The following is a 13,130-nucleotide window of genomic DNA, read 5'->3' on the forward strand; positions in this document are numbered from 1 at the left end:
TGCCATGTTCCATGTGCCATGTTCCATGAGCCATGTTCCATGTTCCATGTTCCATGTTCCATGTTCCATGTGCCATGTTCCATGAGCCATGTTCCATGTGCCATGTTCCATGTGCCATGTTCCATGTTCCATGAGCCATGTGCCATGTTCCATGTGCCATGTTCCATGTGCCATGTTCCATGTGCCATGTTCCATGTTCCATGAGTCATGTTCCATGAGCCATGTGCCATGTTCCATGTTCCATGTTCCATGAGCCATGTGCCATGTGCCATGTTCCATGTTCCATGTTCCATGTTCCATGTTCCATGTTCCATGTTCCATGTTCCATGTGCCATGTTCCATGAGTCATGTTCCATGAGCCATGTTCCATGTTCCATGTTCCATGTTCCATGAGCCATGTTCCATGTTCCATGTGCCATGTTCCATGTGCCATGTTCCATGTTCCATGTTCCATGTTCCATGTTCCATGTTCCATGTTCCATGTTCCATGTTCCATGTTCCATGTTCCATGTTCCATGAGCCATGTTCCATGTTCCATGTTCCATGTTCCAGGTGCCATGTTCCATGAGCCATGTTCCATGAGCCATGAGCCATGTGCCATGTTCCATGTGCCATGAGCCATGTTCCATGTGCCATGTGCCATGTTCCATGTTCCATGTTCCATGAGCCATGTGCCATGTTCCATGTTCCATGTTCCATGTTCCATGTTCCATGTTCCATGTTCCATGTTCCATGTTCCATGTTCCATGTTCCATGTTCCATGTTCCATGTTCCATGTTTCATGTTCCATGGGCCATGTTCCATGTGCCATGGGCCATGAGCCATGTTCCATGAGCCATGTTCCATGAGCCATGTTCCATGTTCCATGAGTCATGTTCCATGAGCCATGTGCCATGTTCCATGTTCCATGTGCCATGTGCCATGTTCCATGAGCCATGTTCCATGTTCCATGAGTCATGTTCCATGTTCCATGTGCCATGTTCCATGTTCCATGTTCCATGTTCCATGTTCCATGTTCCATGTTCCATGTTCCATGTGCCATGTTCCATGAGCCATGTTCCATGTGCCATGTTCCATGTGCCATGTTCCATGTTCCATGAGCCATGTGCCATGTTCCATGTGCCATGTTCCATGTGCCATGTGCCATGTGCCATGTTCCATGTTCCATGTTCCATGTTCCATGTTCCATGTTCCATGTTCCATGTTCCATGTTCCATGTGCCATGTTCCATGAGTCATGTTCCATGAGCCATGTGCCATGTTCCATGTTCCATGTTCCATGTTCCATGTTCCATGAGCCATGTTCCATGTTCCATGTGCCATGTTCCATGTGCCATGTTCCATGTGCCATGTTCCATGTGCCATGTTCCATGAGCCATATTCCATGTGCCATGTTCCATGTGCCATGTTCCATGAGTCATGTTCCATGAGCCATGTGCCATGTTCCATGTTCCATGTGCCATGTTCCATGTTCCATGAGCCATGTGCCATGTGCCATGTGCCATGTTCCATGTGCCATGTGCCATGTTCCATGAGCCATGTGCCATGTTCCATGTTCCATGTTCCATGTTCCATGAGCCATGTGCCATGTGCCATGTTCCATGTTCCATGTTCCATGTTCCATGTTCCATGTGCCATGTTCCATGAGTCATGTGCCATGTTCCATGTGCCATGTTCCATGTGCCATGTTCCATGTTCCATGAGCCATGTTCCATGTGCCGCGTTCCATGTGCCACGTTCCATGTTCCATGTTCCATGTTCCATGTTCCATGTTCCATGTGCCATGTTCTATGAGCCATGTTCCATGTGCCATGTTCCATTATCCATGTTCCATGTTCCATGTTCCATGTTCCATGTTCCATGTGCCATGTGCCATGAGCCATGTTCCATGTTCCATGTGCCATGTGCCATGTGCCATGTGCCATGTTCCATGAGCCATGTTCCATGTTCCATGTTCCATGTGCCATGTTCCATGTGCCATGTTCCATGTGCCATGAGCCATGTTCCATGTTCCATGTGCCATGTTCCATGTGCCATGTTCCATGAGCCATGTGCCATGTTCCATGTTCCATGTTCCATGTTCCATGTGCCATGTTCCATGTGCCATGTTCCATGTTCCATGTTCCATGTGCCATGTGCCATGTTCCATGTTCCATGTGCCATGAGCCATGAGCCATGTTCCATGTTCCATGTTCCATGTGCCATGTTCCATGTTCCATGTGCCATGAGCCATGAGCCATGTGCCATGTTCCATGTGCCATGTTCCATGAGCCATGTGCCATGTTCCATGTTCCATGTTCCATGTTCCATGTGCCATGTTCCATGAGCCATGTTCCATGAGCCATGTTCCATGTTCCATGAGCCATGTGCCATGTTCCATGTTCCATGTTCCATGTTCCATGTGCCATGAGCCATGTTCCATGTGCCATGTGCCATGTTCCATGTTCCATGTGCCATGTTCCATGAGCCATGTTCCATGAGCCATGTGCCATGTTCCATGTGCCATGTTCCATGAGCCATGTGCCATGTTCCATGTTCCATGTTCCATGTTCCATGTTCCATGTTCCATGAGCCATGTTCCATGAGCCATGTTCCATGTTCCATGTTCCATGTTCCAGGTGCCATGTTCCATGAGCCATGTTCCATGAGCCATGAGCCATGTGCCATGTTCCATGTGCCATGAGCCATGTTCCATGTGCCATGTGCCATGTTCCATGTTCCATGTTCCATGTTCCATGAGCCATGTGCCATGTTCCATGTTCCATGTTCCATGTTCCATGTTCCATGTTCCATGTTCCATGTTCCATGTTCCATGTTCCATGTTCCATGTTCCATGTTCCATGTTCCATGTTCCATGTTCCATGTTCCATGTTCCATGTTCCATGTGCCATGGGCCATGAGCCATGTTCCATGAGCCATGTTCCATGAGCCATGTGCCATGTGCCATGTTCCATGTTCCATGTTCCATGTTCCATGTGCCATGTTCCAAGTGCCATGTTCCATGTGCCATGTTCCAAGTGCCATGTTCCATGTGCCATGTTCCATGTTCCATGTGCCATGTTCCATGTGCCATGTTCCATGAGCCATGTGCCATGTGCCATGTGCCATGTTCCATGTTCCATGTTCCATGTTCCATGTTCCATGTTCCATGTGCCATGTGCCATGTTCCATGAGCCATGTTCCATGTGCCATGTGCCATGTTCCATGTTCCATGTTCCATGTTCCATGAGCCATGTTCCATGTGCCATGTGCCATGTTCCATGTGCCATGAGCCATGTTCCATGTTCCATGTGCCATGTTCCATGTGCCATGTTCCATGAGCCATATTCCATGTGCCATGTTCCATGAGCCATGTTCCATGTTCCATGAGTCATGTTCCATGAGCCATGTGCCATGTTCCATGTTCCATGTTCCATGAGCCATGTGCCATGTGCCATGTTACATGTGCCATGTTCCATGTTCCATGTGCCATGTTCCATGAGCCATGTTCCATGTTCCATGTTCCATGTGCCATGTTCTATGAGCCATGTTCCATGTGCCATGTTCCATGTTCCATGTGCCATGTTCCATGTGCCATGTTCCATGACCCATGTGCCATGTGCCATGTGCCATGTGCCATGTTCCATGTTCCATGTTCCATGTTCCATGTTCCATGTGCCATGTGCCATGTTCCATGAGCCATGTTCCATGTGCCATGTGCCATGTTCCATGTTCCATGTTCCATGTTCCATGTTCCATGTTCCATGTTCCATGTTCCATGTTCCATGTTCCATGAGCCATGAGCCATGTTCCATGTGCCATGTTCCATGTGCCATGAGCCATGTTCCATGTTCCATGTGCCATGTTCCATGTGCCATGTTCCATGTGCCATGTTCCATGAGCCATATTCCATGTGCCATGTTCCATGAGCCATGTTCCATGTTCCATGAGTCATGTTCCATGAGCCATGTGCCATGTGCCATGTTCCATGAGCCATGTGCCATGTTCCATGTTCCATGTTCCATGTTCCATGTTCCATGTGCCATGTGCCATGTTCCATGTGCCATGTTCCATGAGCCATGTGCCATGTGCCATGTGCCATGTGCCATGTTCCATGAGCCATGTTCCATGTGCCATGTGCCATGTGCCATGTTCCATGTTCCATGTTCCATGTTCCATGTTCCATGTTCCATGTTCCACTTTAACCTTCCCGTGGCAGTTCTTTGTGTGTTGGCTACAAGTATTATTAATAATAATAACAAAATAATATTGACCTGACCTAACGGATGTATTGGCAAAGTCTGGAGTAGGGCTTCGAAAAGATCCCGGTAAACAGTCCCCTGGCCATCCGCGAGAGTTCCATGAGCGAAATGTAATTTTCGTATTTTTAATAACATTTAATAATTTAGTTTTTTATAAATTAAATTATATATTAATAGACATGGAATGCGTATTTATGTAAATCATTACATATAATAGGAACCGGAAAGTGATACAAAAAAGCACACTGAACAATAATAAATACATTTTAGCTGCACATGGAGAATCTTAGTTAATAAACTTGACAAATCAAATCTTTGGAATATCTGTCAACTGGCATAAACAAGCTGAACAAAAAGCTGGGTGCTTAAAGTCAAATTTGGCCTTTAAGTAATACCATACTGCATTAAATAGTTCTTAAAATTAGATATTAGCACGTCAACCCTCCACCTTCAGCTGATCGATGGAGCTCAAAGTCGTTTCAATAAGCAGATTATAGTCCAATTCGTTTAGACTTGCTTTAGCTGTCAGCAAGTCCAGAAAAGAGTCCAGTGGCGTAAGGGCTTCGGCAGTTAGATCTTAAAAAATAAATATAATCGTTAGACAGTTGAAAGGATTGGTCTCGAAATGAAAAATGAATTGTGCAAATGGGACAAAGACTGGCGAACACTGATTAGCGTTTCTTACCGGTCAGCGATGAGGAAATTCGATCTACCAAGTGAGCGGACGCTGCCTAAACACATAGCTCGATATGCTCAGGACGACCGTGGTCAAAATGATAAGCAGAAAAACCAAAAGCAGCGAGTGGCAAACCACAGTGTTGGGCTTGCCCAAAGCTGGACGAAATGTGTGGGTGAAGAGTGTGCAAATGAAAAATGATAAAATGCAGGCGGCATAATCAAGGTGCTTCTTACCGCTACGCGCATTATTCCGCGATTGGTTTGCACAGGCGGAGGGTCTCTGCTGGTGCAGAACCTCCTGCTGCTGGCCAGATAGAATGTTGGCCGCATGCTCACGGCCTCGAATCATAAGGCTATCCGGATGTTGCCAGCACTTCAGCAGCCGTTGGGCCCGTTGCTTTGGAAGAGCCGACAAAAGGGAAAGTTTTCGCTCAATTCCTAGCGGGGAGTCTTCAATATCTGCAAGGAATTCAATAAACTATTAGTCAAAGCTCCAAATAAAAGGGTTTCAGCAAACAAACCGAAAACAATGGCCTTCATAACGTCCACTTGCAGCTCGAACACATGATTCTCCACGTACTGCAGGAACATATCATAGCCCAAGGCCCGATATCCCAAATAGGTGAAGAACGAGGAGAAGCCCTCGGGCAGGGGAAAGGCAATCGATTCCACGGCCAGGCAATAACGCTCAAGAATGAGGAACAGCGAGTGCTGCTGGTTGGCAGCCATCTGGTCACTGCAATTAGTACGTATATTGTTAGAAAAAGATTAGATTGAAGGCCAACTCCAACTCACATCAACTGAAAGCCTCGTAAAGTCTCCATGCGAGCATCTAGCCCCGAAGCTCGACAAACCAGGGAGCACAGAGCCCGCGACAGCTCCAGCTGCGAGGAAACAAACTGCGAGGCCACCGCATGGACATGAGCCGGTGCCTGAGAGCGCTCGAAAAAGGTCTCCTTCAGCCAACGGAATCCAGTGTGAGGTTTCGAAGAGTGCTTCACCAAGTGGACGCTCAGCTCTCGCAGATACTTAAAGATGCCAGAATTAGTACACCGAGAAAAAAAACCGTTGTCAACGTTCTTCATTTCAGTATTTCCGTGCTCAAAAGTTTTACTAAAATCAAGAACGAGTATTCTTGATTTGGGAGTACTTTTTTGAAAATAAGTATTCTTGATTTCAGTAAAAGTCTTCTTGGTTTCAAGAAGAAAAATTCTTGGATTCCAGCATAGGCATTCTTGATATAAAGAATAGGTGTTCTCGTTTTCAAGACTAGGCCCTCTTGATTTTAGTAATATATCCTCTACCGAGACGAAACTCTCCTTGATTTTAAGAACGATTCTTCTTGATCTCATTATTAAGTGTGCTTGATTTCAAGAATACGTTGTTCTCGCTTTCAAGAATGTTCCACTGTATACATCACTTAAAGTGATATCCTAGGCTATGTGCCACAACTCACCACCGAGATGACATGCTCCTGCTTGCTGGCCGTGCATCCCTCCAGTTCGATGAAGGGCAGCACCTCGTTACTAAACGGAAAGGCACTTCCGCTGCTATAGTCGCCAAAGCCGCCAGTGCCCGTGTCCGGTGAAAGGGGCGTGGTGCATCTGGAAAGTGCCTCCGGCTGATAGCAGGCCAGGCTGAAGATCAACTTCTCGGTTACCTGCTCGGCACTGAATCGGGGCTGCTCCTGTTTGGCCGACTCGTTGAGCAGATCCCACAATCTGGTCCAGATGTCCGTGCGATATGGCGAGAGTCGCTGCTGTGGCGAGAGCAGCATCATGCTGGTATTATGCAGGGTCTCATGCGATAGACCCACGCTTATGTCAGCCACCTTTGCGTGAATTGGTCGCGAGGCCAGGGCCGTGGTCAACGGCAGCAGTCTCATGAGTGGCTTGGCCTCCTCGGGCAATCCGCGAACAGCAGCCGCATAGCTGCCGGCCACAAGGGCTTCCTTCAGCAGAGCCACCGTATCCAGGGAGAGCGGCCGTTCCAAGATACTATTCAGCAGCTCGGCCAGCACATCCATGTCATTCGAGTGCAGCAAGAAGTAGTGAATGATGCTAATTCTGTTGTCCAGCGAGCTGTCATTCCTAAAGGCTTCAATCAAATGCGATTTGGGCACGGACAAGGAGACCAGGTCCAAGGTGGCCGCATCGTAGGCCAAAGCTCCCCACTTTCGCAAAGGCACCAGGTGCGTGAGATCGGGGCTTCGATTGTGCGCTGCACAAACGATATGGCAGTTGGGTTCGTGCTGTAGTCCCACGTCCAGTAAATGGACGAAAAAAGCGGACGATACGAGCAAATGATGCTGACCGTGGAGCGCGAAGGTGGGCCTCAGTAGACGCGCCTTTTGCCACGGCACTCCGGGCATGACGCAGTGCACCACACAGCCGTGGTGCAGTAAAGTCACCGAATAGGCAAAGTGCACGTCCTTCTGCTCCGACTGCATTGGTTGGTATAAATAGTAGTGGCAGACGAAGAACATGCCCGAGGTATCGGCCAGAATGATGAGATTCAGCGAACTATCGTGCACGCGCAGGGGAACCGCATCGTCATCATAACTGGGGGTTTCTTCCTGGGAGCCACTGGGCAGCTTTGGCAAATTGAGGGGTATATTCAGCTGGAAAAGGAAAGGTAAAGTCATTCAATACTTTTGGCTCAAAGCTTGAGAATTTATAGCACCCACCACTGTTTCCGTTGGTTGCTTTTCGTTGAACTGGAAGGCCGACAGAGTGGGACTCAAAATGGGAGCCGCCTGCTCGCCGGCCTCCTCCCTTTCGTCCAGCAGACTGAGGCTCTTGGCCTTCGGCTTCAGGTGGATGTAGTAGAGGGCCTGACACTCGGGATCCCACTGGGCCCAGCTGAAGTTCTTGGCCAGCGTTTCGTGGGTGAGAATGCTGGTGTCCAGCCGCCAGGCGCTGCCCTCGCCGCCGCCAGTCGAGGATGTGGTAGAGCTCTGTTTCACCACGCAGCTATACTGTTTGATGGCTGCGAGGAGGAGACAGGATATGGGTTATGCATACAGGCAGCTTTACTGGAATTTCAGACACATACATTCCTCATGGGTGAGGACCAGAAGCTTGTCCTGCCAGCAGGTGCGCGTTGCGCTCTCCACGCGCCACAAGAACTGGGTCATCATCTGGCGGGGAGTGGGCTCCGGATTGAGGGGCGTGGCCGTGCCGCCCTCAGAGCTGCGTACCTCCACAACAAAGGCCTGATACAGTTTTCCCTCCGTTTTCTCCACGAAGGATAGCAATGTGACACTGCTGTTAATCGTTGCCTGGACAATCTCGCAGCACTTGTCCAGTGTCCAAAGGAGTCGCAACTGTTTCTTGGTGGCATGGAAGTGTCCGATGCACGTCTCCTTGCGCTGGTCCTCGTCCGAGTACTCGAATATCCAGGACGTGAGCAGGGAACCATCCTGCTCCTGACCCAAAATTCGCCACTCGTTTGCCTTCTCTGCAAAAAACTGTCTGTCACGATATCTTTGGTAAATGGTGGCCGGAATTAACGTACCCTTATAGCCCTGGCTGGCCAATAGGCCGCAGAAGTTGGCCGCCAGATTCTCCTGCCGCAACATTTCTGTTTTTATTTAATATTTCAATTATAATAACATTTGGTAGGACTTTTTTCTTGGCAACTTCGCTAGTATGAACGTTGCGCTGTTCTTCAAAAATACCAACTTCTAAAGAACCGTTACACCCAGACACAGGGTGTGCCGTGCGATTTGAATGCCAATTCAAAGAATAAAATTTGTATAAGTAAAATTATAATACTTTGTTGTATTAACACTAACAATAATGTTTTGTTTTATTTACAGGAATATTATAATTATTTATACTCTATACAGAAATAGCAATAAACATAGGATATACTCACTAGGATATTACTAGGATATACTACTTATAAGAAACTGCAAACTTTGAAGTCATATCGATCGTTTACCATCCTTAGCTGGCTTCTACTAAACAGTTATAATAAAAAAAACCACAAAGTTAGACAAAATGCCAAGTGAAATTATAACCCTTCAATTGGGCCAATGCGGAAATCAAAGTAAGTTTGTAAAATAAGCAAAACTGTAGCGACTATGATCACTTTACTGTAGTTGGCTTTGAGTTCTGGAAGAGATTGTGCCTGGAGCACGGGATCTCCCCAGATGGCGTCCTTGAAGACTTTGCCGCCGATGGACAGGATCGCAAGGACGTGTTCTTCTACCAGGCGGACGACAATCACTATATTCCAAGGGCCGTGCTCATTGATTTAGAGCCGCGAGTCATTAACAATATAATGACCTCGCCGTATTCCAAGGTCGGTAAATAAGATGGTACGCCTTAACGGCATTTATCAAGATCAATAAATTAAAGGTGATGGCTAAATATTATTTGGAACTACGTTTGAATATCTACATAACTATATATCTACTAGCCAATATATCTATCTACTAACTAACTTGAGGTCACATTATGCTATAATTAATTTCAGACTTTCTAAAGATTTATAAATTGATTTAGAAAAACATATTTTAAAACAAGAAACGAAGCTAGCTTCGGCAAGCCGAAGCTTATATGCCCTTGCAGATCATTCTATTAATTACAAATCGCAAAAATGTTAAATTTCCTGTTATTTCACATTAATTTTTCGAACGTTTCTATGGCAGCTATATGATATAGTGATCCGATTTTTTAAATATTTAATTCGAAATTCAGAAATATGTAAAGAAAAAATGAAAAAACACCGAAGCTAGAATTTTTTTAACGTTTCCTTCCTATGGGAGCTATAAGATATAGTTGTCCGATCCGGTCGGTTCCGACATATATACTACCTGCAATAGAAAGAAGACTTTTGGGAAAGTTTCATTCCGATAGCTCAAAAACTGAGAGACTAGTTTGCGTAGAAACAGACGGACAGACGGGCCGACGGACAGACGGACAAGGCTAGAACGACTCGTCTAAAGATGCTGATCAAGAATATATATACTTTATGGGGTCGGAAACGTCTCCTTCACCGCGTTGCAAACTTCTGACTGAAATCATAATGCCCTCTGCAAGGGTATAAAGATCCATTAAATTAAAATGAAATATTTAAATTACATTTCAGCTGTACAATCAGGAAAATGTGTATCTTTCAAAACACGGTGGCGGTGCTGGCAATAACTGGGCCTCCGGTTTCAGCCAGGGCGAGAAGGTTCAGGAGGAGGTGTTCGACATCCTGGACCGCGAGGCAGATGGCAGCGATTCGCTGGAGGGATTCGTTCTGTGCCACTCGATTGCTGGCGGTACAGGTTCCGGAATGGGATCGTATGTTCTGGAGCGGCTATCCGACCGCTTCCCCAAGAAACTCATCCAGACCTACAGCGTTTTTCCCAATCAAGACGAGATCAGCGACGTAGTTGTCCAGCCATATAACTCGATCCTCACCCTAAAGCGACTCACCAAGTGCGCCGATAGTGTGGTCGTGCTGGATAATACCGCCTTGAATCGCATCGCCACCGAGAGGCTGCACATCCAGACGCCCACTTTTACGCAGATCAATAATCTGGTCTCCACCATTATGAGTTTGAGCACCACCACCCTGCGATATCCCTCTTATATGAACAACAACCTGATCGGACTGACGGCCTCGCTTATTCCCACGCCCCAGCTGCATTTCCTGATGACTGGATATACTCCACTGATCACGGATTATGAGGTAAGATAGGAAAAATATTATACTGAATGGCTTGCTTAGAACTATCTTTGTATTACTAGCTTTTCATGTAACCCCTTTTAGCTTCTTCCCAATACACACACAAAACAGCATATTCCCGTAAAATCGATATGGCCATGTAAATTTCAGGTCATGCAAAACCCCATATCGTTTTTACATGAAATACCCTTTTCGACAAGGTAAAATTTACCTGGCCACGTATCAAATTAAAATTGATATTAACTATTGTAAAATCGATCTACGTTTTTCCTGCTGGTTTACTTGTTAAACTTTGTAATACAACTTCCTATTGATTTTCTATTCCTCAAGTATCCCAAAAAAATCTATCGATATTCCCTTGCCCTTTTTATGACCAAATGTAATCTGTAGACCTTGGGTACCCCCATTATTATATTTAAAAAAATGTCTTAAAAATCAAAAAGGTGTAGAAAAAGCTATTTTTAAATATATACTCTAGTTTTTATACCCTTGTAGAGGGTATTATAATTTCAGTCAGATGTTTGCAACGCAGTGAAGGAGACGTTTCCGACCACATAAAGTATATATATTCTTGATCAGCACCAATAGCCGAGTCTATCTAGCCATGTCCGTCTGTCCGTCTGTCCGTCTGTCCGTCTGTCCGTTTCTATGCAAACTAGTCTCTCAGTTTTAAAGCTATCGCGATGAAACTTTCCCGAAGGTCTTCTTTCTATTGCAGGTAGTACATATGTCGGAGCCAGCCGGATCGGACCACTATATCTTAAGGCTCCCAAACAAATATAAGAAAATTCATTGTAACTTTGTAGGAAGTAGGCGTTTTGATTCTTGACTACTTAAAAACAAAATTGAAATAAATCGAAACTCTGAATCTGGAATCCCTGGAACTGCACCGAGTGAGTATTCTTTTATCTACAAGGGTATATAAGCTTCGGCTGGCCGAAGGTAGCTTCCTTTCTTGTTTCCATTTCATTTTATTATTTCATTCAATTAAATTTGTTTTCAGACCAAAACAAACGTTCGAAAGACCACCGTTCTGGATGTGATGCGTCGCCTTCTTCAGCCGAAGAACATGATGGTGTCCGCAACGACTGACAAACAGAACCGCCACTGCTTCGTCTCCATACTGAACATCATCCAGGGTGAGGTGGATCCTTCGCAGGTGCACAAGTCGCTGCAGCGCATCCGGGAGCGAAAACTGGCCAATTTTATACCCTGGGGTCCGGCCAGCATCCAGGTGGCTCTGCCGCGCAGTTCGCCTTATGTGCAATCGGCCCACAAGGTATCCGGATTGATGATGGCCAATCACACGGGAATCAGTGCGCTCTTCAAGAGGGCCTTGGCGCAGTACGATAAGCTGAAGAAACGCAACGCCTTTCTGGACAATTTTCGACGCGAGTCCATGTTCAAGGAGGATCTGAACGAACTGGACTTTGCCCGGGAGACGGTCGAATGCCTGGTGCAGGAGTACGAGGCGGCCACCCAGATTGACTATCCCCAGTGGAGTCCGGGCACAGTAGCTACCAAAGCCGCTTGATTTGTATCCAAATTTCTATATTTTTATTTCGAAAATAAATTTTAATTTGTTCCTATCTTACTACAAACAAATGGTTTTAAAAACTTGTTACATTTTGAAAACAAATAAGAATTATAGCAACTATGGCACTCCCAGCAAAGAGAAAGCATATTATCACCTTTTTAAGGTGACTTTATAATTCTTCTAAATATTTAAAATCACGTATGCTTTGACTTTTGTTGTCATTTCAAACTTCTCAGAACCCTAACAAAATATTTTCTTCATTCGTTTATCAGAATTCGTTGTGTTAACACCTCTGAAAATAGTTTTTGTCCAACATTCAGAAAACATTTTGTTGGTTGTAAGATCCTGTTTTTGTAATTAAGCCTGATGTAAGTTTTCATGTAATTTTTAAGACACCAAATGAGTTTGTTTTTTTAGCCAATTTAAGTGGCTTTTTTAGAAGGAAATAAGGATTATTTGATACTTTTGGCCAAGTCAAAAACTTTGAAGAAATCGTAAGTCCAGAAATTATTCATAAGACCTTATTTAAATCTTATTTTGTTATATATTCAAAGGATCATGTGCTGCGGACCCTGTGGACCTCGCTGCTGCGATCCTTGTGGCGGCTGCTATAACTGCTGCGTGGAACTCTGCTGTGTGCCCTGTACTCCAGCTTACATTCAGTGCACCTTTATGCCCTGCGGTCCTCGGGGTTGTTGCTAGTGCATTATTGGCCAAAAGGGTTCTATCGAAAAAAAGGAATCTCCAACAAAATTGTAGCTGAATAATGGAACATTTGTAATCTCTCAACATGTCACAATAAACGAACTTAATTTGTAAACGAATTTACTTCATAGTTCCTTTTTATTTTTCCTATACTTTAACTAAGAATAAAATTAATCTGGTAATTTTTATTTTCCTTTAATTTTGTTGTCTTAATATTACTGAGTCTAATACTCTAGAAGTGGAAGGCTTACTCATAAGGCATCTTAGGAAATACTGGACTAATAT

The 13,130-nt window shown here is 45.3% G+C and overlaps 3 protein-coding genes across 4 annotated transcripts; 2 read left to right on the top strand and 1 right to left on the bottom strand.

The window, feature by feature from the left end:
- Positions 1 to 4,351: 4,351 nt before the first annotated feature.
- pigeon (protein) lies at positions 4,352 to 8,582 on the bottom strand. Of its 2 annotated transcripts, XM_017159139.3 has the most exons (9): positions 8,435 to 8,582; positions 7,973 to 8,377; positions 7,605 to 7,906; positions 6,375 to 7,538; positions 5,714 to 5,946; positions 5,440 to 5,654; positions 5,153 to 5,377; positions 4,926 to 5,074; positions 4,678 to 4,816 (listed from the first exon to the last, which is right to left on the bottom strand). In XM_017159139.3, exons 1-8 carry the CDS (start codon positions 8,496 to 8,498, stop codon positions 4,950 to 4,952), a joined length of 2,733 nt encoding a protein of 910 aa, XP_017014628.2. In that variant the 5' UTR covers positions 8,499 to 8,582; the 3' UTR covers positions 4,678 to 4,816; positions 4,926 to 4,949. The 2 variants fall into 2 exon arrangements, with proteins under 2 accessions (XP_017014627.2, XP_017014628.2); XM_017159138.3 differs by lacking the exon at positions 4,926 to 5,074 and having other exon boundaries at positions 4,352 to 4,816.
- A 243-nt stretch (positions 8,583 to 8,825) lies between these two features.
- Positions 8,826 to 12,208, top strand: gammaTub37C (gamma-Tubulin at 37C). The gene is made up of 4 exons (XM_017159091.3): positions 8,826 to 8,971; positions 9,024 to 9,226; positions 10,016 to 10,606; positions 11,607 to 12,208. The coding sequence occupies exons 1-4, from the start codon at positions 8,923 to 8,925 to the stop codon at positions 12,135 to 12,137; spliced, it is 1,374 nt and encodes a 457-aa protein (XP_017014580.1). The 5' UTR covers positions 8,826 to 8,922; the 3' UTR covers positions 12,138 to 12,208.
- A 143-nt stretch (positions 12,209 to 12,351) lies between these two features.
- Positions 12,352 to 12,968, top strand: LOC108069134 (male-specific sperm protein Mst84Dc). Its single transcript, XM_017159097.3, has 3 exons — positions 12,352 to 12,508; positions 12,558 to 12,634; positions 12,696 to 12,968. The coding sequence occupies exon 3, from the start codon at positions 12,699 to 12,701 to the stop codon at positions 12,840 to 12,842; it is 144 nt and encodes a 47-aa protein (XP_017014586.1). The 5' UTR covers positions 12,352 to 12,508; positions 12,558 to 12,634; positions 12,696 to 12,698; the 3' UTR covers positions 12,843 to 12,968.
- Positions 12,969 to 13,130: the final 162 nt, after the last annotated feature.

The sequence above is a fragment of the Drosophila takahashii genome, chromosome 2L (assembly GCF_030179915.1).
Source record: "Drosophila takahashii strain IR98-3 E-12201 chromosome 2L, DtakHiC1v2, whole genome shotgun sequence".
Classification (NCBI taxonomy): Eukaryota; Metazoa; Arthropoda; class Insecta; order Diptera; family Drosophilidae; genus Drosophila; species Drosophila takahashii.